The 21,506-nt window shown below is 39.2% G+C and overlaps 1 protein-coding gene across 6 annotated transcripts in view; it reads left to right on the top strand.

The window, feature by feature from the left end:
* The first annotated feature begins 233 nt into the window (after positions 1-233).
* MTHFD2L (methylenetetrahydrofolate dehydrogenase (NADP+ dependent) 2 like) overlaps positions 234-21,506 on the top strand; it is an 81,589-nt gene continuing 60,316 nt past the window's right edge. For 2 of the 6 annotated variants that reach the window (XM_036413829.2, XM_036413811.2), the window contains exons 1-5: positions 240-488; positions 7,454-7,638; positions 8,861-8,983; positions 15,687-15,839; positions 16,908-17,015. In XM_036413829.2, the coding sequence (XP_036269722.1) occupies positions 349-488; positions 7,454-7,638; positions 8,861-8,983; positions 15,687-15,839; positions 16,908-17,015 (709 nt within the window). In that variant the 5' untranslated portion in view covers positions 240-348. Of the gene's footprint in view, positions 489-2,670; positions 3,258-7,453; positions 7,639-8,860; positions 8,984-15,686; positions 15,840-16,907; positions 17,016-21,506 lie in introns of those variants that run through there. The other 4 variants (XM_036413848.2, XM_036413839.2, XM_036413820.2 and 1 more) reach the window with 4 other exon arrangements.

The raw sequence follows: 21,506 nt of genomic DNA, 5'->3' as shown, positions 1-21,506 counted from the left end.
TGGGGAGAAGGGAGCCCTGCGGGAACGGGTCAGTGTAGCCGCCTTCCCTGTGTCCTCCCCGCGGAAGGTCTGCGGCTGGCAGAGTAGGAGAGAAGCCAAGTCGCCAAACCACACGGCCACCCACCTCCAGGGTTCTGCAACCCCCCAGACCACGTCCAGCTCGATCGAGCCTTGGGGCCCGACCCAGGCCCTTGACCCTGACCCCCGACGCTGGGGCCACCCCTCAGCCCCGCCCCGGCCCCCGGCCCCGCCCCCCGGAACCCGGCGGCGGTGGGAGCTGCTCCCCCGTCGGGCCCGGAGGGGGCGGACCCGGTCCAGCAGCTGCGGGGCCGGAGCGGCGGGGGGTGAATGCCGCCCGGAAGCCGGGTGTTCGCGGTCATGGCTCTGTCCGCCCGCGTCTTCTCGCTGCTCCGCGGTCGCCTGGGCCGAATGGGGGCGCCGGGGGCGGCCGGGCCCGCGTTCCGGGCCTTTCGGAGCAGCGGCGCGAGGTACGAGCTCCGCCGGACGCCGGGTGTCCCCGGGTCTGCGCGCTCCGGGGGGTGGGGGTGTGGTGGGATGGGGGGGAAGGCGCGGTGCGGGCGCTCGTGGCGGGCGGAGCTCCGCGCTCCGGGCTCCGGTCTCGGGGCTGCGGGGCGAGGCCTTCCCGGCGCCGAACTTGGCCTCCGGGACCACGAGGCCTGTCCGCTGGGCGCGGAGCCGGGCCACTCGGACGTGCTTGGCTCTGGGCTTCGGCACCAGACTGTCCCCTCTTCGCCGCTGGCGCCGTGGGGTGATGGGTGCGGACATTTGAGTCCCTGGGGAAAGTTGCCCTGAGAACGCGTGGTCTGCTCCTTCCAAACCTTTCCTTTTGTTTGTTTGTTTGTTTGTTTGGGGTATTGTCCTTGGTAAACAAAGGAGCGGGCGCAGTCCCACGTGGGTGGTTATGAGCGTTTGCATTTCTGAATTCCTTCGTTGGTCCTACGGAGTTAGGTCGTTTCCAGCCCTAACATCCTTAATGATTTTCAAAGTCAGACGTTAATCTTGATTTCTCAGTCTTCTTTTCTGGATGGCACTTTCCAAACCGCCTTTGAAGCGACGAGTCTTGTATTCGCTGCATCTAGGTGGACCTTGTTGCTGGCTGGTTTGGAAATACAGAACAGCACGGTTTTAACACGACCCTCCCGTCCTTTACAAACGCAAATCGAAGGAGTTACATTGTATCCTCTTGTCCCCAAGCGAGTGAGAGCAGAATAGAGTCTGTTTCCAGACTTAGGATCCAGGGCTTCCAGGAATGAATGCTCCGCTTTCCCTGCCGCTTTCCCTGGCCAGAGATGGTGCCTTGTGAGTCTTGTTGCGTCTCCATTGTGCAGCGTAATTCCTGGGAGAAAGTGATGACCAGTCACGTGGAAATATAGCTGCTGCTTATTTAATTTAAAACCCCCCATTGCATGCATTTGGATGTAAGTCTTGAGTAGCTGAAATAAAAGTGATTTCCTGTAGGGTGTACTTGGGAAGGCAGTTTTTCATGATAAGGTCTGGCACAAGAAGATGAGAGAAAATAACCGATTCAGAGTTCTGGTTGTGTAAGCTCTTGTAGTGGCTGGAAGAATTTGACAGCTGTTTGGAATGACTCACTTTATTACCTAGGAGAAGGAGATTCTGGAGAATTCGATTTGCATTACAAAATTGAAGGAATTATCGACTGTGGTTATTTTATTTACTGATTTAGATTTTTAAAAAATGTTAGTGTTTGAGGGCTTCTTTCCAGGATGAGGTTAACTTTTTTCAGATTGTACAAGTTGATTCATTTCTCTTAGGCAGCTTGATGTAATCAACCCCTTCACCCTGTCCTCCCCACGTGCATTCATTGAATGGGAATACAAGAGTTGCAACCCAAGTGTTTGGTTGTTGCCACTAGGTTTGTACAGGTGCCTCTCCCCCCACATGGATAATTTAGATCTTTTAAAAGTTTTATGTAATAGCCTCTTTATAACTGAAAACTAGAGGCCCTGTGCACAAGATTTGCGCACTGGGGAGGGTGTTGTCCCTCAGCCTGGCCTGTGCCCTCTCAAGGTCTGGGACCCCTTGAGGGGATGAGGGGGAAGTTCGACTGATGGCTTAGACCCGCTCCCTCAAGCTTTCTGTGGGGCATCCTTGGCAATGCTTTTGAAGAAGGAGAGGCTCCTGCCACGCCATTGCCGCTGCCCTCACCAGCCATGAGCAGCACTCCCACTGTGGGAGCACACTGACCACCAAGGGGAAGTTCCTGCATTGAGTGCCTGCCCCCTGGTGATCAGTGCACATCATAGAGACCGGACATTCTACCATTTGGTCAATTTGCATATTAGCTTTTTAGAACATAGGATAGGATAATCAAGTGTAATAATTTTAAAAAGCTTTTCGTAATAAAGATAAGAACTGTTATTTCGACCCAGCTGCCTTCAGCCTCATTTGATGCAGATTTTAACTGTGCATAACTAAACAATACTTTTGATAGTTTTTATTTTTTGAAGGCAGCACTAAAAGTTAGGATAGGGTGGTGTCTTTGATATCCTCCTGTTGGCACTGAATACCAGCTGTAAACGTGAGGATGGCTGTAAGGTTGAGAAACACCTGTGGACTGGAGGGTCTCTGGTGGGGAGGAATTCGGACAGTGTGTTGATGCTTATTGGTGTCTCTTTTCTCTTCTAGGGCCAGCAGAGAGAAGAGATTCCATCTTCCAGAGGTCGCCACTGTCTGCCTCCCCACTGGTCCCCATCCTCAGTCATCATTTTTAAATGTATAGTGTGACACATTAGTTACATAGGTCTTCAGAGTGAATGTGGTCTAAATCTGACTTCATTCCCATTGACTTAAAATTTGAACCTTAGTGTTATTCTTAACTGAAAATTGTCTTTGAGTATGATAAACTCTCCACTGAAAAATATTTACTGTTTGAAGTTTTTAATGTCATTTTCTGAGTTATATAGAGCCTTAAATGAAAGATGAAATTTTTTTTAATATTTGTGAATAATTAGATACCTTCAATAATGGATATGTAAATATGGCTTTAGTGGAGATTTTTTTTTTGATAAGTGAAACTTAAAGTGATAATGTTTAACAGAATTTGAAAGTTACAAAATCTCGAAGTATAATTTAGCATTTTTCTCAATGATTTTTCCTTTAAGATTTGCAGAGTACCTCCCCTCCCTCCATTTATTTGGGAGAAATTAGATCTTATTAATGGGAAGAAAATATGTTTAATGTCAAAGAAATAAATTAACTTCTATTTGTTGCAGCTTACTGTTTCTAAAATGAATTCCCTAAGTAGCCCAAAAGTTAAAAAAAAAAATTTTTTTTCTTGGTGATTAGAGTTTTCCTACTTCGACTTGCTGTGCGAGGAGTTTACAAGTTAAAAATGTCTTTGGGTTGTAAATATCACATAAGTCTGTCTCAGTGCTTGTAAATATCAAATAAGTCTGTCTCTTTGGGTTGTAAATATCACATAAGTCTGTCTCAGTATATGGAGCCCGGCAGGACCAGCATTTGAAGGGGAGGTTCCACACAGACCTTTTATCTTTTATTTATTTATTTATTTTTAAAAATATACCTTTATTGATTTCAGAGAGGAAGGGAGAGGGAAAGAGAGATAGAAATATCAATGATGAGAGAGAATCATTGGTTGACTGCCTCCTGCTGCACATCCCGTAAAGGGGATCAAGCTCACAACACAGGCATGTGCCCTTGACTGGAATCCAACCTGGGACCCTTCAGTCCACAGGCTGATGCTCTATGAACCAAACCAGCTAGGGCCCACACAGGCCGTTTAAATTTAAGTCTTGCTCAAAGCAGATTTGCAACAGGGACTTCCACAAACCCTGCTTCAGATAATCCTACGTGAACTAATTTTCAGTAAATGGATATCCCAAGTTTTTGTTTCATGTTTATCCTAAAATCATTAATTTGGCAGATTTTTTTTCTTCCTCCTGCTATGATTTCTTTTAGCATTTATAAAAATTTGTGTATTGGCCTACAGCTCTTTATAGAAGCCTCACCTTTCTTTTTGTCTTATTGCCAATGGCTTTATAATTTTTGCAGCGTAGCTAACATTAAAAACAAAACAAAATACCCTACATTTTGGACTTAGAAAAAGATACTGGTTTATGTTATTTAAATACTAATGTCTTATAAAGAAGGTAGTTGAATTTAATAATTAAAAACCAAGTTTTGTTGAAACCGGTTTGGCTCAGTGGATAGAGAGTTGGCCTGCCCGGGTTTGATTCTGGTCAAGGGCATGTACCTTGGTTGCGGGCACATCCCCAGTAGGGGGTGGTGCAAGAGGTAGCTGATCAATGATTCTCTCTCATTTATGTTTCTAACTCTATATCCCTCTCTCTTCTTCTCTGTTAAAAATAAATCAATAAAATATATTTTTTTAAAAACAAAAAACCCCCCAAGTGTTCTCATGAAGGCTGTTCATTTCTCTTCAGATTTCCCTCTAGACTCATTCACGTTTATAGAAGAATTTTTTGGGATGATGGCTATGTTCATTTTCTTAGCTGTGGTGATGGTTTCCCAGGTGCATATGTACCGTATTTTTCGGACCATAAGACGCTCCGGACCATAAGACACACCAGTTTTTAGAGAAGGGAAATGAAGAAAAAAAGATTCTGAAACAAATAGTGTCCTAAAATATTTTATGTGCATTAAAACCCAACATCACAGTCATAAACACATGTAATCAACCCTGTAAAGTAAACAGCAGCATTTAGAACCATTTTAGAGCCGGGCAAGCACACAGAGACCACACAGAGCCGGGCAAGTAAAAAAACTTTTTTTTAAAAGTATATGTGTAGGCTATATTTGGACCATAAGACGCAGGGACTTTTTCCCCCCACTTCTGGGGGAAAAAAAGTGCGTCTTATGGTCCGAAAAATACGGTATATTAAAACATCAAGTTGTACACTGTAAAAGTGAATTAAAAATTCGAGGAACAGAATAAACTGGTGAATATAATAGAATGGGAGGGGATTGATAATTCTCAGGGGAAAGGGGGTCTGTGTGGGAGTACGGGAAGAGACTGTACAAAAATCATACACCTATGGATGAGGACAGCGGGGGTGGGGGGGGTTTAAGGAGGTAAGGACAAAGGTTGGGGTGGGGACCAGGTGGAGGGGAGCTATGGGGGGGGAGGGGAAGGAGAAACAATTGTAATAATCTGAACAATAAAGATTTATTAAGATAAAAAAAATGTGTGCAGCTTATTGTATGTCAATTATCCTATATATTAAAAGGCTAATATGCAAATTGTCCCCTCAACTGGGAGTTCAACTAGGGGACGGCTGGCTGGCCAATTGCTTCGACCTCACCTTCTAGCTGGCCCACCCTGGTCACCCCCTAACGGGGCAGGCCAGCTGGCCCCCACCCATGCAGGAATTTGTGCACGAGGCCTCCAGTACTTTAATAAAGCTGTTATAAATTTAGGACAATGAAGTAAATGTGACACACTGAATTCTCCATGAACTTCCATGTCTTGAAGCTATTAAAATTTTAGTGAAAAGTCAACAAAATTAGAATTAAAAGTATAGTTTACTTATAAGGTCTAGTTTTAACTGTATTGTCTAACTAGCTTATTCTCTCAGTCAATTATTTACCCAGGGTTATGATTGTTATTAAAATTTACTTTTGTGTTGAACTGAAGAAGTGGCTTTCAAACACAGTCAGGCATAAGAACACTTGTGGGAACTTGCTAGACTTGAGGATTCCTAGGCTTCACCCTCTAGGGACTGAATTGTGGATGTGGTCTTGGGGTCTGGGCATCTGCAAGTTCAGCAAGCTTCCCAGGCACTTTAAATGTATCTACCCACAGGCCACATTTTGGAATCACTTCTTCCCAGAACAATATTTACATCAAAATTGTATAACTTGGATGAGCACCATGGACTACTAGGGCCAGACTGAAATGTAGTGTTCTTGATCTGGTCTACCTGTATTTACATCACCTATTAAAGAAGGCAGCTGACTTATTTGGAAGAGGCAGCATGTTTGCACTTGTGTGTTGGCTGATATTCATTGTGCCCACATTTGTAAGAAAATAAAAAGTGTACAAATATTAGAAAGAATTAAGATACTATAAGATTTTTCTTTCCTCCTTTTCTTCTTCTGTTTCCTCCCGTTCCTCCTTTTCCTCTTCACAATATTCATTGGCCTGCATTGGCATTTTGTGTAATAATCATGGTAGCATGAAGAAGGAATCATACTTTACTAGAGGTCTGATGCATGAAATTGGTTTGGCTCAGTGGTAGAGCGTTGGTCTGTGGACTGCAGGGTCCCGGGTTCAATTCTTGTCAAGGGCATGTACCTTGGTTGTGGGCATATCCCCGGTAGGGGGTGTGCAAGAGGCAGCTGGTCGATGTTTCTCTCTCATCGACGTTTCTAGCTCTCTCTCTCTCTCCTTCTCTGTAAAAAATCAATAAAATATATTTTTAAAAAACGAGTAGGCCTTCCTTCCCTTGGCTGCCTGCACTGGCTTCCCTCTGGCACCCAGGATCAGGCTTCCCTTGCACCTCTGGCTTCATCCAGAGGTTGTTGGGAAGGATGTCCAGTCTAATTAGCACATTATGCTTTTATTATTATAGATCAGGTACCTTTAAGAAATAAACACAGTAAGAGTAACATGACTTATCACTCTTAAGTTTGACACCATGGTGAGCTGGCAAGCCTTCCCATAATGCATTTCTTTGTGCCTTTCCAGAGATAGATTTATGTTACCTATCAAAGCATAGCATTTCTTACCTTTTTAAGTACTTCTGTAAACTGCCAGCAAGTAATGTTCTGTGAAGCTGTTTTTTCCCAACATTAGAAATGATGCCATGGTACGGGGAACAATTGGGCCATCTTTACTGACCTGGTTCCCACAGTAATCACTGACAAGCATGAGCATGGCAGGACTGGCAGCTGTTGTCATGGAGCTGTCCTAAGGCTGTGGAATAGAGTTAAAAGAGTTGTGCAGTACAGAGTTCATAGCTTTGGGTCTTGTATAGGGCACTAACAGTGAACACACTAGCTTAGGGTCGCAACACTGTGGGGTCACATACTAGTACTACATGACATAAGACTTTCAAGATGGGTGTTAGTGTTTAGACTGTGCTGATCTGCTTCTAAAAAATAGCAGAGCTTTCAACAGAGCCAGTATTATAGTCCAGATCTGGAGTATATGGTTTGATAATTTAAAAAATCCATATTATAGTTATAAAGAAATGTATACTATAGACATAATGCAGATCTAAAACTAAAAAGCAGATTTAGAACATTTCACAAAATTATACTATATGAATCTGAAGAACTGGGTGTCATATATACTTGGAAAATCAAAATTTGGATGCTCACTTGGAGAACCACGAACGTTTTAGTCATTCTTGTATCTTAAACGTACTTTGTTGAATACCCCTTACTGTCGTCTTCAGTACTACATTTAATCTTTTATTCCCCATAGACACGATGCCATTATCATCTCAGGAACTGAAATGGCCAAACAAATCCAGAAAGAAATACAAGAGAGTGTGGAGTCCTGGATTTCCCTCGGGAACAGAAGACCTCACCTCAGTATCATTTTAGTGGGAGATAACCCAGCGAGCCACACCTACGTCAGGAAGAAGATCCGAGCCGCCTCTGCTGTAGGTAGGGATGCTTTAGTTGTGCCTGTTACTAAAGAATGTTTCTGGTTTTACTTCAAAGTGCAATAATGAATGATCATTGTCCAATAAGTGTTATTTGAATAACATTTATTATTATGATAGATTTTTTTTGTTACCAATGTTTATGTTTATTTCTTACCCCTTGTCTTTAAATTTCTTATTGAATCAATTCAATGTGATTTCAGATGCTATGGTGAGATGTGAGAGGAACACTTTACCCTTAAAAGGACCATTTTTATTACATTTGCTTTAATGAGATAATAAATCTGGTCATTTTCACTGTGTCAAACTTGACCTGTCAGTGGTGGTGGTACTATTGATGTTTTTATTGTATTCAAGTTCATTATTAGTAGCTTATCACAAATAAGGGCAATTTGCCACACAGGATGCTGGGCCAAAGAATGCATGTGAACCCTGTTTGAGAAGTCCCTTCTGATGATGCATAGAACACCATTTTTGTAGAAGGGCCTTTCCTTCCTGTGGGACCGGAGCAGAAACACCAGTTACACAAAGTGCATCAAACGTGCGGCCCGCATGTGGACCACAATGAATATTTTTGTGGCCCAGTCAAAATAATGGTGTGTAAGAAACATTTTAATACAAATTTCATAGCTTAATGTTTACAATATCCTGTTGTGCATAATTATTAATAATGAACTACAATGTTTGTTAAAGACTGATTACTATAATCATGTTGCATTCATTTTCCTCACGTGCCTTATGCGCAGGCACACCATTTCTCTCCACTAATACTAGCAGTGAATATTATAGCAGCCCATTGCCACTCATTAGTCTTTGACAGATTTATTTGGTGTGCACAACAGGAAATATTTCGCTTTTGGAGAACAAGAGAAATAGGTTTATTTGTTTTACATTCATTAATTTTTGCAGTTACTCAGTATCCGGTAAATTAATGTTCAAGAAGAAATATTAATTTTATTAAAATGTTCTATTATTTTATGTTAACGATCACTCATTTATTTCAGCCCTTTGTATTCGGTGTGTTTCTATCAAAATAAACCTACGATTCTATGAAAATTGAAGCTTTTGTTTTTTTGTGGCCCACATAAACTTAACCCTTGTTTATTTGGCCCATGTTAGCCTTTGTGTTGGACATGCTTGAGTTACACACTGTGTAAAACACCGCAAATGAAAAGCACACACCTTTGTAAATCAGGTAACTGTCTGTGCTTGTTTTCTTCTAGGTATCTACAGTGAGGTTATTCTAAAGCCTAAGGATGTTTCTCAAGAAGAGATTTTGGATATAACCGATCAATTGAACATGGACCCAAGAGTCAGTGGCATATTAGTTCAGTTGCCACTGCCAGGTATTTAATGCTTTTCTATATGTCTACTTTGGTTAGGATAAAGGGCATCTTTCAACATTATGCCATGACACTGCAAGTAATTTATATAATTTGTTCAGAAGGGATCAGGCTATTACACTATCGTGTAATAGTGGCAATTTCTGAGTGACTTATGCTTACAATGACTGAAAATGTGAAAGAACAACTTAAAGATTGACAATACATGCATTCCCTGCTTTGCACAGTATTTCAAGACTGTAAAATGACTGTGTAAGCTGAAACAAGGCAAAATGATCTTAATCAAGAGCAAAAATGACAATTGTTCCATGACTCTTAAAGTGTTTTCTCAAACCATTATAAATTTACTCACTGTGGTTTGTAAATGTATAGGAAAATGAAAAATAGTAAAACTAATATTTATTTAATAAACTGTAGTTTAAAACATTGAGAAGAAAGTATTTTATTTCTTTACAAAAAACTTGTCAAGAGTTTGAACAGAACTTATTGTCTTCTCATCGTATGACTTACAATATGGAACAAGCATCTTTTCTAAGTCTTGGTGACTTGAACTTTCATATTTCTTTTTAAGTTTGGATCAGCTTTCATTTTTCTGAGTGTCTTCAAAGTGAGGTTTTATGCCAGTGTCACTTTCTGTGGGACGTTATCATTCTTTTTGTCATAACTTTCCTCATTGATGGGATAAGTCCACCTTTTCTGAATTCCTGTCACTGCCTAGCTAAGTTGCTCAAAGGGTTCAGTGTCAACATTCCAGCCACCTATTTCTTGTACAATCATTTATATTCAATTAGCACCTTATTGAAGCAACTTGAGCTTGTTTTTAGGTCATAGGTCTTACATTCACTTCATGATTGCCTAGATTTTGTCTGTCTTTGCTTGGTTGTCACTATTTTAGATCTATTCTACCCACTTTCAATTCTAGCAACATCACATTTTGACTCTGCTGTACTTTTCCTCTTCATAGGCTAATTCCCTCTGTTGATTATTCACTTTGGGGAAATGTCATGTGACTTTACACTTCCAGACAAGGAGGCAACATGCTTTGCTGCCTATGTTTGCACTGAATACAAATGTGCAGTGGCCTATCATTGATGGACTTTGAAAGAAGTAATATGTTGGTCACTGCTCCTGATGCTACCCTGTCTCCCCGAAAATAAGACAGTGTCTTATATTAATTTTTTCTCCCAAAGTTGCGCTAGGTCTTATTTTTAGGAGATGTCTTATCTTTCATGCACTAGGTCTTATTTTCGGAGGATGTCTTATTTTCGGGAAACACGGTATATCTAAATAGGGATTTACGAACCAGAGCCAGCAGCTCTGACATAATACAGTTAATATACCTTGGTCACTGACATATGAGCTGTGTTGTTGAAGGACTGGTGTTATTTAATTAGTTGTGTCTCTAAACTTTGTGCATTTTCAAGGAGCAAAGCAAGGAAGGACTGCTGATATAGTATAGGTTACATTAGTTTTGTGCAGTTTCGCATCCTTCTGTAAGTTTTGACTTGGAGAAAATAAAGATGCATGATGCTTCGCCTCACATCTTTATATGTTGTTAATATTTTAATTTCTTCAACAATATAAGCTAACATCTTAGTATGTTATAACTTCCATGCTGATTAAATTACACCAAAAATTTATATGTCTAATTCCAACATGGCTGCATTTTAAAAAATAATAAAATTGGAAAGGATCTTGGAAGTTATCAAGTCTTCAAAGTTTGTGCACTGGGTAGGGTAAGGGGGTAGATAGGGGTGGACCCTCAAAGAAAGTGCTTCTGATAGGTAATAATATGGATTCATCATGTTAAAATTAGTATAATAATTCATTACTTACTTTAGAACTGGAAAGAAATTCAACATGTACAACACCTTCATTTCATATTATAGGAAACTGAGGTCTAGATATTATCAGGGGTTTACAAGAATCATAAATCTGTCCAAAATATTGGCAATGGGTTTAAACCCTATTATTTTGCTCATGCAAAAAAAAAAAAAAAAAAAAAAAAAAAGTTAAAAACTTTTTTGGGTACTGTATTTGCCAAGCAATCTATTTATAGTTTGCAGTTTATGAAATTTCTTCCATTTGCATTGTACTACACTGAAATCCTATATAATAAAACCCTAATATGCAAATTGACCAAACAGAGGAATGACCAGTCACTATGATGCTCACTGACCACCAGGGAGCAGATGCTCAGTGCAGGAGCTGCCCCCTGGTGGCCAGTGCAGTCCCACAGGGGGAGTGCTGCTCAGCCAGGAGCTGGATGGACATACCCCAACAGGTCTTGGACTGTGAGAGGGAGGGTGCAGGCCGGGCTGAGGGTCCCCCCCCCAACTATGCCCTCCATCCTCCCAGATTTGTGCACTGGACCTTTAGTAGTTATATAAATTTCCAAATAAAAACATTCAATTTAGTCTGTCCTAAAAATTAAATTTATATCTGTAGAAATTTTACCCCTTTGTGGGCAATATAACTAATTTGGTGAATTTGTCAGCAATACCACTAGATGTCACTGGTGATCTATCTGTATAGAAATACTAGTAAATTGTTGAGTCCTGTTTATTTGGAGGATGAGAAGCATGGAGCCAAAGGGAACATGCTGGTAACTAACATCTTGATGCTCTCAGAAAGAGCAATTTTCAATTAGCAGTACCATATTTTCCGGCGTATAAGACGACCCCCTAATTTTACAGTTAAAACATAAATTTAGGCCTATATTCGCTGTATAAGACTACCCCCCACTTCCGAGGCAACACCATTTTTTTTAATAGAATGCCTCTTTAACTCAGCCAATCCAAGCAGATTTTTTTATGCATGCAAATTATACATGTTCTGTACCCGAAATTACACTGTGTTCTAGGAAAAAGCCTGCTCACATTGGCCAGAGTCAGAGAGGCGGTCTATTAAAAAAAGAACTGGTGTTGCCTTGGAAGTGGGGGGTAGTCTTATACAGCGAATATAGGCCTAAACCTATGTTTTAACTGTAAAATTAGGGGGTCATCTTATACGCCGGAAAATACGGTAATATACAAAATAGTAGTGGCTAACATTTATTACATTAAGCAATTAAGTCTCAGTCACTTTACATGTATTAACTTACTAGGGACCAGGTGCATGACATTCATGCATGGGGGAGGGTTAGGGTTAGGGTTAGAATGTTCCTCAGCCTAGCTATACCCTCTTAGGCAGGGATTAGGCCTAAATAAGTGGTCAGAAATCCCTCTTGCAATCTGAGACCACTGGCTCCTAACAGCTCACCTGCCTGCCAGCCTGATCATCCCTAACCACTCTGCCTGCCTGCCTGATGCCCCTAACTGCTCTCCTCTACTGGACTGATTCCCCTAACTCTTCTCCTCTGCTGGCTGATCCTCCTAACTTCTCTCCCCTGCTGGCCTGATCCCCCTAACTGCCAACCTCCCACTCTGTCTCCACAACTGATTTTTGACAAAAGTAGAAAGATAAATAATATGCTTTCAACATATGGTGCTGGAACAATTGGATTTTATGTGGATATGAAAGGAGAACTTGATAAATTAGACCTTCATTGAAATAGAAAGCTATGCTCTTCAAAAGATACTGTTAAAAAAATTAAAAGATAAGAAACAGACTGGAGGAGTTTACTTCCAAAGCATACCTTGATAACATGCACATACAGAATATATAAAGAGCTCTCAAAAGTCAATAATTTAGTGAAAATAAAAACAACCCAATTAAACAAAGCCCAGTCCTAGCTAGATTAACATAAATCCTCTGGTTAACAACGAATAAAAGTGAGCAAATGAAAAATTAATGTTTTTCTTGACCTATGAAAGAACTGAGGTTGCAAGGAAAACCACCATTAAAAAATATGGAGAGAGAATCAAATTCAGAATCACAATCAATATCTACTTACCCGAAAGATAAATTATCGGAGCCATAGATAGTAAATTTGCTGAATTTCTGAAAAAACAAAACAAAACAAAATCCCATAAACAAACCCACAAATAAATGCAATGAAACTATATGAAAAGGAAGACTTTTAAATGGGAATGCTACACATAGGATTCAGGATAAACTTTACATCAGGTTGGAGCAGAAAAGGAAATGGGATAAAGGTGAATTATATGGTCAGATGTAGATGATTGTTAAAGCTGTAACTTTGTTTGGGGTGGTGGATTTGCATATGTCTACCTTATGAAAAATAGCTATTTAAATATTTTATAATTGGATTGTGCTTAGATCAAAATTGAGATTGTGTCTCAAGCCACAAGTTATGATTCAACCATTTTATCCATTTAAAGTTTATTCAAAGGAAAAAGGCTAGATTTTGAAAAGAATATTTTATTTCAAATCTTTCTAGACAAAATTTGAGTATTCACATATTATAGAAACAAAGTCATCCTCACAATACCATTCATCCAGTTAAAAAGAAATTCTTAGGTAACATTTTTATCAAAGAATTTATGAGCAAGGGGACAAAAATGAAAGGTGAATCTCCTGTATGTGGAATAGTTAACCACATGATGGCAATGTTGAGAAAGTAGTGATTTAAAAAAATGTTAATGGTTTATACTGGAAGCTGAGTAAATCACTGAGATATAATTGACACATTAGTGAGATTGGCAGATATCTATCTGTAGCTACTTATGTCTCTCCACTTAGACTCAGGTTAAAATCATCTCAAGAGTTTTTTTAGTCTCTCAAATCTATGTAGTTACATCTTTCTGAGTAGTTGCTTTCACAAAAAGGTTATCCTATATAATAAAAGGCTAATATGCAAATAAACTAAACGGTAGAACAACTGGTCGCTATGACGTGTACTGACCACCAGGGGGCAGACCTTAATGCAGGAGCTGCCCCCTGGTGGTCAGTGCATTCCCACAGGGGAAGCACCGCTTGGCCAGAAGCCCTGAGCTGAGCTCACAGCTGGCAAGTGCAGTGGCAGTGGTGGGAGACTCCTGCGCAGCAGTCAGGCATCCACTGAGGGCTCCCAAACTGCGAGAGAATGCAGGCAGTCATTCTCTGGGTTGCAGAGAATGCAACCCAGTCCCAGAATGGGTTGAGGGACTCCCTGAGAGCACAAATTTCTTGCACCAGGCCTCTAGTATTATATAACAAGATGATTTACTTCTCAAAGTCTATTTAAAATCTGGAATTCTTGCGCTACAGAGGTTATTTCTTTTCTTTTTCACACTTTTTCTTTTCAGATGATATTCTCAACTATTTTCTAGTGTATTCATCTTGGATCAAGAATTTATCAAAATCAAAAGACTCTTTTAAACATCCTTCTTTCTAATATACCCTGTTTCCCCGAAAATAAGACAGTGTCTTATATTAATTTTTGCTGCCAAAGATGCGGTAGGTCTTATTTTCAGGGGATGTCTTATTTTTTTATGAAGAAGAATACGGTACACATTTATTGTTAAATGAAAATAAAGGAAATTTATTACCTGTATACGGTACAGTAGTACTGTAGTTGTCAACACAAACCAGACAAACGGTGAATCCTACAGTATCAAGAATTTACTCATTTATTCAATGACAATCATGTCATCATCTTCTGGAACATCATCATAACAATCCAGTTCCTGAATTTCATGGTGAATTTCTTGTGACTCCATTTCTTCCAGAATCAGTGGACCAAATCTCTCATGTTTAGCCTGGGGGGCCTTATTTTCGGGGGATACCTTATATTTCACTCAGAAGGAAACCTGTAAGTAGGTCTTATTTTCTGAGGATATCTTATTTTCGGGGAAACATGGTACATACAGCTCTGGTGGGTTTGTAAATTGGGCAGGGTGGGGTCTCAGGGAATCACTTGGGTGTGGCACACAGCGATGGCTGCCAGTCAGCTCTTTCTACATCTCCACGCGTCCCTGTCCCCACATCCCACGCCCTAGCAGTAAACAATGATTCCTGCGAACACCTCTGAAGAAAGCCACCCTCACTTTCCCATCTGATGCCAGACAGTTTAGCTTTTCCCTGTAGGAGTCTGGGTCCCCAGAGTCTCGCCAGAAACTGGAGTTCAGAGCAGTAGGGAGCTTGTATCTCCTTTCTGATTGAAAAAAACGGCACACCAGTTTCCAGTCCAATTTGCGTGCCTCTGTACTTCAGCTTTTCTGTGCCTCTGCTCGTCCTATCCAGTCTCAATGCACTTTTTTATTTCCTTCTAGTTGTGGAACTTCTTCTCAGCCAGCTTTCCTGTGGTTCTGGGGGATAGTCATTTTGTCTTTTAGTTGTAGTTTGGTGTGGTTGTGAGAGGCAGCACGTACAGGTATATACCTTATGCCGCCATCTTGGTTTCCCACTAATAACTATTTTTAACACTAACCAAGCCCTTTTAATCTGGAATGCTAGAAATATTTAATGAAAGCCTATTTGTGAAAGTATAGTAAAACATAAATTTAAATATGCAAGCTTATTGAGGCAAAGACTTATCATCTGGGTGTTCCCAGATCTCATTGGTATTGTTTTATTTTATAGACTTTTCCCTTCCACCAGGCCAACCACTATGGCCCTGTACTTGTCTATTCTCTTACAGCAATTAAAGGCAGGCATTGGTCAAGAGCATTTGTATTACTATTTTGGTGTTAAGAAAAATAAAAGAATAATGATTTATAAGTGATCTGGTAGTACGTCCTCACATTTCATTTTCTATACCTCCAAATTAGAAAGAAAAAAAAAAAAACACTGTAAAATTAGACCAATTGTATTTACTTTTCAGATCATGTGGATGAGCGAACAGTATGCAATGGAATTGCCCCTGAAAAAGATGTAGATGGATTTCATATTATCAATATTGGAAGACTATGCCTTGATCAGCATTCTCTCATACCTGCCACTGCCAGTGCTGTTTGGGAAATAATCAAAAGAACAGGTTGGTAATTTGTGGTCTACAGGATGAGGGTGCTAAGAACCAAACTGAGAACTTGTGTGTTGCCTTGATGGAACCACTTCAATCCCACTGAGTCTGTAGAAAGATATAAAGTTCTGTAAGTCAAAGAAAAATCCAGGATAAGCTAAACTGAGTTTACAGGTAACCACTCTTGCATCTTGTGGGGAGTGAATTTTTTAATAGTAGGTTTACCTCCCTACTTTTAATCTAAAAACAATGTATTTTGATATACATTTTCTAAAATGTATTGTATTTTTCCTTACCTTTAAAAACAGAATGTGCTGAACATACTTGAATAATCTGTAATGACCTAGGGTTTTATTACAAACATTGACTCTTGAATTGTGCTCTAAACATCTCTGTACACCTGTGAGAGCTCCACCACTGTCACTTCCATTTCTAACAGCATCTCCTTTCTAATCTACTGTTTTTCAAATGAAAGAGAAAATTTCCAAAGGAAAGCAAATCCTAGAATTATACTCTGATAATATTAGTATTTGGGAAAAAAAACACACAATATTCTTAATTCTAACTTCTTCATTTTACTTATGAGAAACTATGCCCCAAAGTGGTAAATAGATTTAAATCTGCAAGATTTATCTTTCATACCTCTTTAAGTCCCTAAGTTTAGTGCTTCTTTCCTATGACATTAAGGGCATGAGCTTTGAGGAAAATACTCTCCTCACTTATTTTATTCCAGTTGTGCTCAAAGTGTTATTGCCAATGAAACTTGACATTGTTGTACTTTGCCTATTTTGTAATTAGCAGTTAATATATTTAAGTCTCAGTACCTCTAACTCTTCATGTAAACCTTAATATTTAAGAAGCAATTGAAACTATTTGTGATTTTTTTCCATGAGGACATAATCAGAAAGGAAGTGACAAATTTAAGGGGTATAAAATAAATATTTATAAATAATCAATGTGGACACATTATAGATAAACCATATAATCAAATTCAATTAGATAATTTTAAAGAATGTTTCAGTTGGCTGTTCAAATGTGTATTTGCTTCCTGTTGATTATTTAAATCAAACTCTGTGTTTTAAGGAATTGAAACATTTGGGAAAAATGTGGTTGTGGCTGGAAGATCCAAGAATGTAGGGATGCCCATTGCCATGCTTCTACACACTGATGGAGAACATGAACGACCAGGAGGTAGGTGGGACCTTTGAGATTCCATATACCTTTACAACTTTTTTACTTCTTAAATTAATAAAAGCTAGATGTTTGAAATTGTGACAGTGTATTTGTAGGTTTATGCAAATGAAGATGTTCTTTATTCCTCATCTAATGACATGAGCATATTGAAAGTGAGTAAAGGAATTACTAGAAATATGTGGCATCTTTGTTTCTAGTTTTTCTTTCTGGAGATGGTAGTCTGCATCTTCAGGGTTCATCTTTGGACACTGTTTTTTCAGAGCACTGCTTCTGCATTGGTGTTCAGCTTTTGCACTCAAGCTGCCCTTCAGTTGCAACTTTCTGTATATCAGGTATTTTTTATTCACGGAGCACCCTGTGTCAATGGAAAACCACAAGATATTTTGCTAGTAGAATGCCTTTGCTTTGTGAAAATTGACTCCAGATGGGAAATAAACAGTTTTGCCAGCCAAGAGCATTGTCTCCATCCTATAGGAGGTGTCTTCAGGTAGTAATACAAGAGTGGATGTTCAAGTGCCACATGGTGTGTGTTGTGTGGGTAAGGTCAGTTCAGTGCCAGGTGGGACCAGCACTCTAGGGTTTTAAAGAGAGGAGCCAAATAGAATCACCTAGAAATGCAGAAGTCGTGCAGAGCTATCACTTCTAAGACTCTTAGCCTTGGAAGTGGAGTGGAATGCTGCCTCTGTGGAATGAACCATTGTCAAACTGTGGCAGGGAGGATGGCAGGCATTTGTCTCTGCTCTCCCCATCCCATGATCCTAAGTTAGAAATTCTAGGATGAGATACTAGGATATTGTTTTGTGATGCTTCTATGTTGATTAGACTTTACTGAATTATAGCTTTGAGTTTGCATAGTGGAAAGCAATAGAAAAATACAAACATATTCAAGTCTCCTTTTCTCAGCTGCATAGTAAGAGTATTGTCCCATTTCCAACATCTCTGAAATTCAGCCAGATAGGATCTGAAAACACTGTACTTGGAAAATATGTATTCTCACATCAAACAATGGGGACTATTACACTGTTGAAGCTAACATTAAACATTATTTAAAATGTAGAGTGAAGCCCAAATCTTTCTCTCTACCTTTCATTTTCTTTCTCGCCATGACCTTGGAGGCATTTATTATACTATCAGCACAAACTGTCCTTTTCCTAAAATTGGTATGCCTAATTGTTGAAGGCATCATTCATAAGGCTATTGTGGTCTGCTCCAACCTATGTTTCAGCCATTCCTTCTATCATTTTCTTTCTGGTACCTTATGCAGAAGCCCCATAGAACTATACATTGTTTCCTAAACACATTGTCTCTTCCACACCTCTTTGCTATTGCATACCCCATTGCATGCCAATTCCCATTTCTCAACTTTTTTCTCACTTCTCACCATCTTTCCACACGTGGCGCAAATCTTCTAAGTTTTGCACATTGTCTATGCTGTTGACACAATACTGGGCCTATTGCATATCAGTTATCTATCTGTGAAATTCTCTTTTTGTATCTTTGAAGTATAGCACAGGGCTTGGTATGTTGTAATACATCTAGTCAGTTAATAAAAGTTTATTTAGTATCTCCAATATGCCAACTACTGTACCAGTATTATAGAAAGTAAGACCACAGACAAGGGTTTTAAAATAAAATATTGTCATTTATTGAAAAAAAAATATTGTATAGAAGCAAGGAAGGAGAGGAGGGAGGTATTTACCACACACAAATTTCTTAATATTCTAAAATTATAGGTACAATATTTATTAGGTCTAGTAATAATTAATGTCGTTTTCTAATACTTTTTAAATCGAATTTATTTAAACAATACAACAAAATTTAATCAACAATATAGTTCCCGTTGTTTTCTACTACTTGTGCCCAACGCTCAGGAAGCATTTTAACCCCTCTGTTGTAAAATTCTTGTGATTTTGATGCAAAAAATTCGGTCAATGAATTTTTGAGGCATTCTTCATTATTAAATTTTTTTCCAAGAAGAAAGTTTTGCAAAGAACGAAACAAATGGTAATCGGAAGGGGCAATATCAGGAGAATATGCAGGTTGAAACTTCCCATTCCAACTGGCGCAGTTTTTCAGCAGTGATTCTTGCAGTATGCGGTCGTGCGTTATCGTGGTGAAAAATTACGCCCTTCCGATTAATCAGCGCGGGTTCTTTTTCTCTTAAAGCTTGGGCTAACCTTTCCAATTGGGCACTATACACTGCACTTGTAATGGTTTGGTTAGATGGTAAAAGTTCATAGTGAAGAATTCCTTTAAAATTCCACCAAACACACAACATCACTTTTTTTGCATGCAAGTCAGGTTTTGGCGTGGGCTGCGGAGCCTCATTTTTGTCCAACCATTGAGGCCGCCTTTTCAAATTAACATACAGCACCCATTTTTCATCTCTGGTAACAATTTGCTCTAAAAACGGCAAACGGTTTTGACGAGAGAGGAGCGAACTGCAAATTGTGACTCTTTGATTACGGTTGTTGTCAGTCAACTCATGAGGAACCCATTTTCCAAACTTTTGGACTTTGCCAAGTGCACGCAATTGATTGGAAATTGTTTTTTGTGAACAATTTAAAGTTGTCGCAAGCTCTTGTTGGGTAATTTGAGGATTTTGCACCAAAAGAGCCTGAAGAGCTTCTTGATCAAAATTGGACACAGGGCCCCGACCACTCTTGTCATCTAATGAAAAATTTCCCTCGCGAAATTTCTCAAACCAACTCTGGCATTTTCTGGCGCTAACTGCATCTTGACCAAGAGCACTACAGATGTTTTTTGCAGCCTCACTTGCTTTTCTTCCTAATTGGAACTCGTAAAGCATGCAGTGCCGAATATGCTCTTCATCCGCCATCTTCTTAGCCCTAGTTTTGCAACAAAAACCAAACCAAACACAAACTTTTTCAAGCAAAACTTGTTAATTGCACTTCACATGTTCTGTAGATACCACGTGTTTGAAGGTTATGTCAACACAAGTCAACGCCAAGCAAGATTTTAAACGAATGTTTTAAAACGACATTAATTAATACTAGACCCGATATGTAGAAGTATTACTTAAGTTTCCCTTTTTTCCAAGAATCAGTTCACAGGGGTGAAGGGTGCCTCATCACCATCAGTAATGGAAGAGGAGATGTCAGGACACTGGGAAGGGAAGGGAAGTGGTTGCTGACGGCATTCATTAAAAGAGGTCACAGTGTTTTCCAGTAAAACATCTAGAGCCTATCATTTTGTTTAGACTAACTGGTTTTTCCTCTAGCTGCTGACATGTATTGCTGTATTCTTACAGCTGGACTGATTTCTTGGTCACTAAGCATAGGGCATATTATGGTGACTAAGTCAGATATTGCCCTGTTCTTTTAAGCTTATAATCTATTAAGAAAGACAGCCATTAAACTAATTAGCTATGAATGATTAATCACTGTAATTGTGCAAAGTGCTGCAAAGGAGTAGCATTTTCTGTAATAAAAAGCTTAGTTGAAGGAAGGGATGAACGATTTCTAATTACAGTTATATATGAATTTTAGCCCCCTTTTTTGTTTACCTTCTGTTACTGTTTATTTTTATTATTTGCTTTTTGTTACTAATTTTCATTTCTTACCTCACAGGCAAAAATAGAACATCTCCTACTTGAAGTTATTAAAAGTATCTAAGATCTAGAAGAAAAATATGTATTCTCTACAGAAAGAATAACTCATGCCATAAATATAAATGATTATATGGTGACTTAAAAATTTTTAGTTAATGCCAAACAGTGTTATTTTATAAAGTTACTAAATGCTAAAAAAAGAAGGAGTGTAGGCCCCATTTTTGATCAATAAATATCTCTGAAGTTTCTTCTGTTTATTATTCTTATAGTTTGTTGCTCTTCTTTTATCTGAGGTCTTTTCCAGTTTCCCTGTGTGAATTTTTCTGCAGATTTTCAGGATTTCCCAGAATTTGCTTCCATTTTCTCCTCCCCTTATTATCATTCTGATTTAACCTCTTACCTACATCATCTTTCAGCATTCCACATAGTCATTGTTCCCTCCTACTCAGGTGGAACTTTCTTTAGCAGGCTTCTCTGATCATCTCTCCCACTCCACCCCACACATCATCATAGACATACTGAAGAACTTCCCTTTATAACATTTATCAGTTTGTAATTTTCACTTACTTGTGTCATTATTAGATTAATGTTCATTACACTCACTGGACAATTAGTTCCACAAGAGTGAAGACCAGATCTGTGTTTTTACCCATTTTATCTTCAGTATCTAACTGTCTAAAAAGCCTTTGTGCAATAAATGAATGAATAATTTACTTTATTTGTAGATCAAGGGTATCATAAAATATTTAATAGAGCTATTCCTAAGTTGTATAATTAGGAACACTGACACACCATAAGATCTTAAATAGGTTTTAATTAAAAAAAAGAGAGGAATTGGTCAAATATGTTTGAAAAAGCTGTATTAAACAGAACCAAACTTGATTATGATCATTCCCAGAGGTTTTACTATAGTAATA

The sequence above is a fragment of the Pipistrellus kuhlii genome, unplaced genomic scaffold, assembly GCF_014108245.1.
Source record: "Pipistrellus kuhlii isolate mPipKuh1 unplaced genomic scaffold, mPipKuh1.p scaffold_m20_p_1, whole genome shotgun sequence".
Taxonomy (NCBI): Eukaryota; Metazoa; Chordata; class Mammalia; order Chiroptera; family Vespertilionidae; genus Pipistrellus; species Pipistrellus kuhlii.
This window is presented reverse-complemented; position numbering and strand designations above follow the sequence as displayed.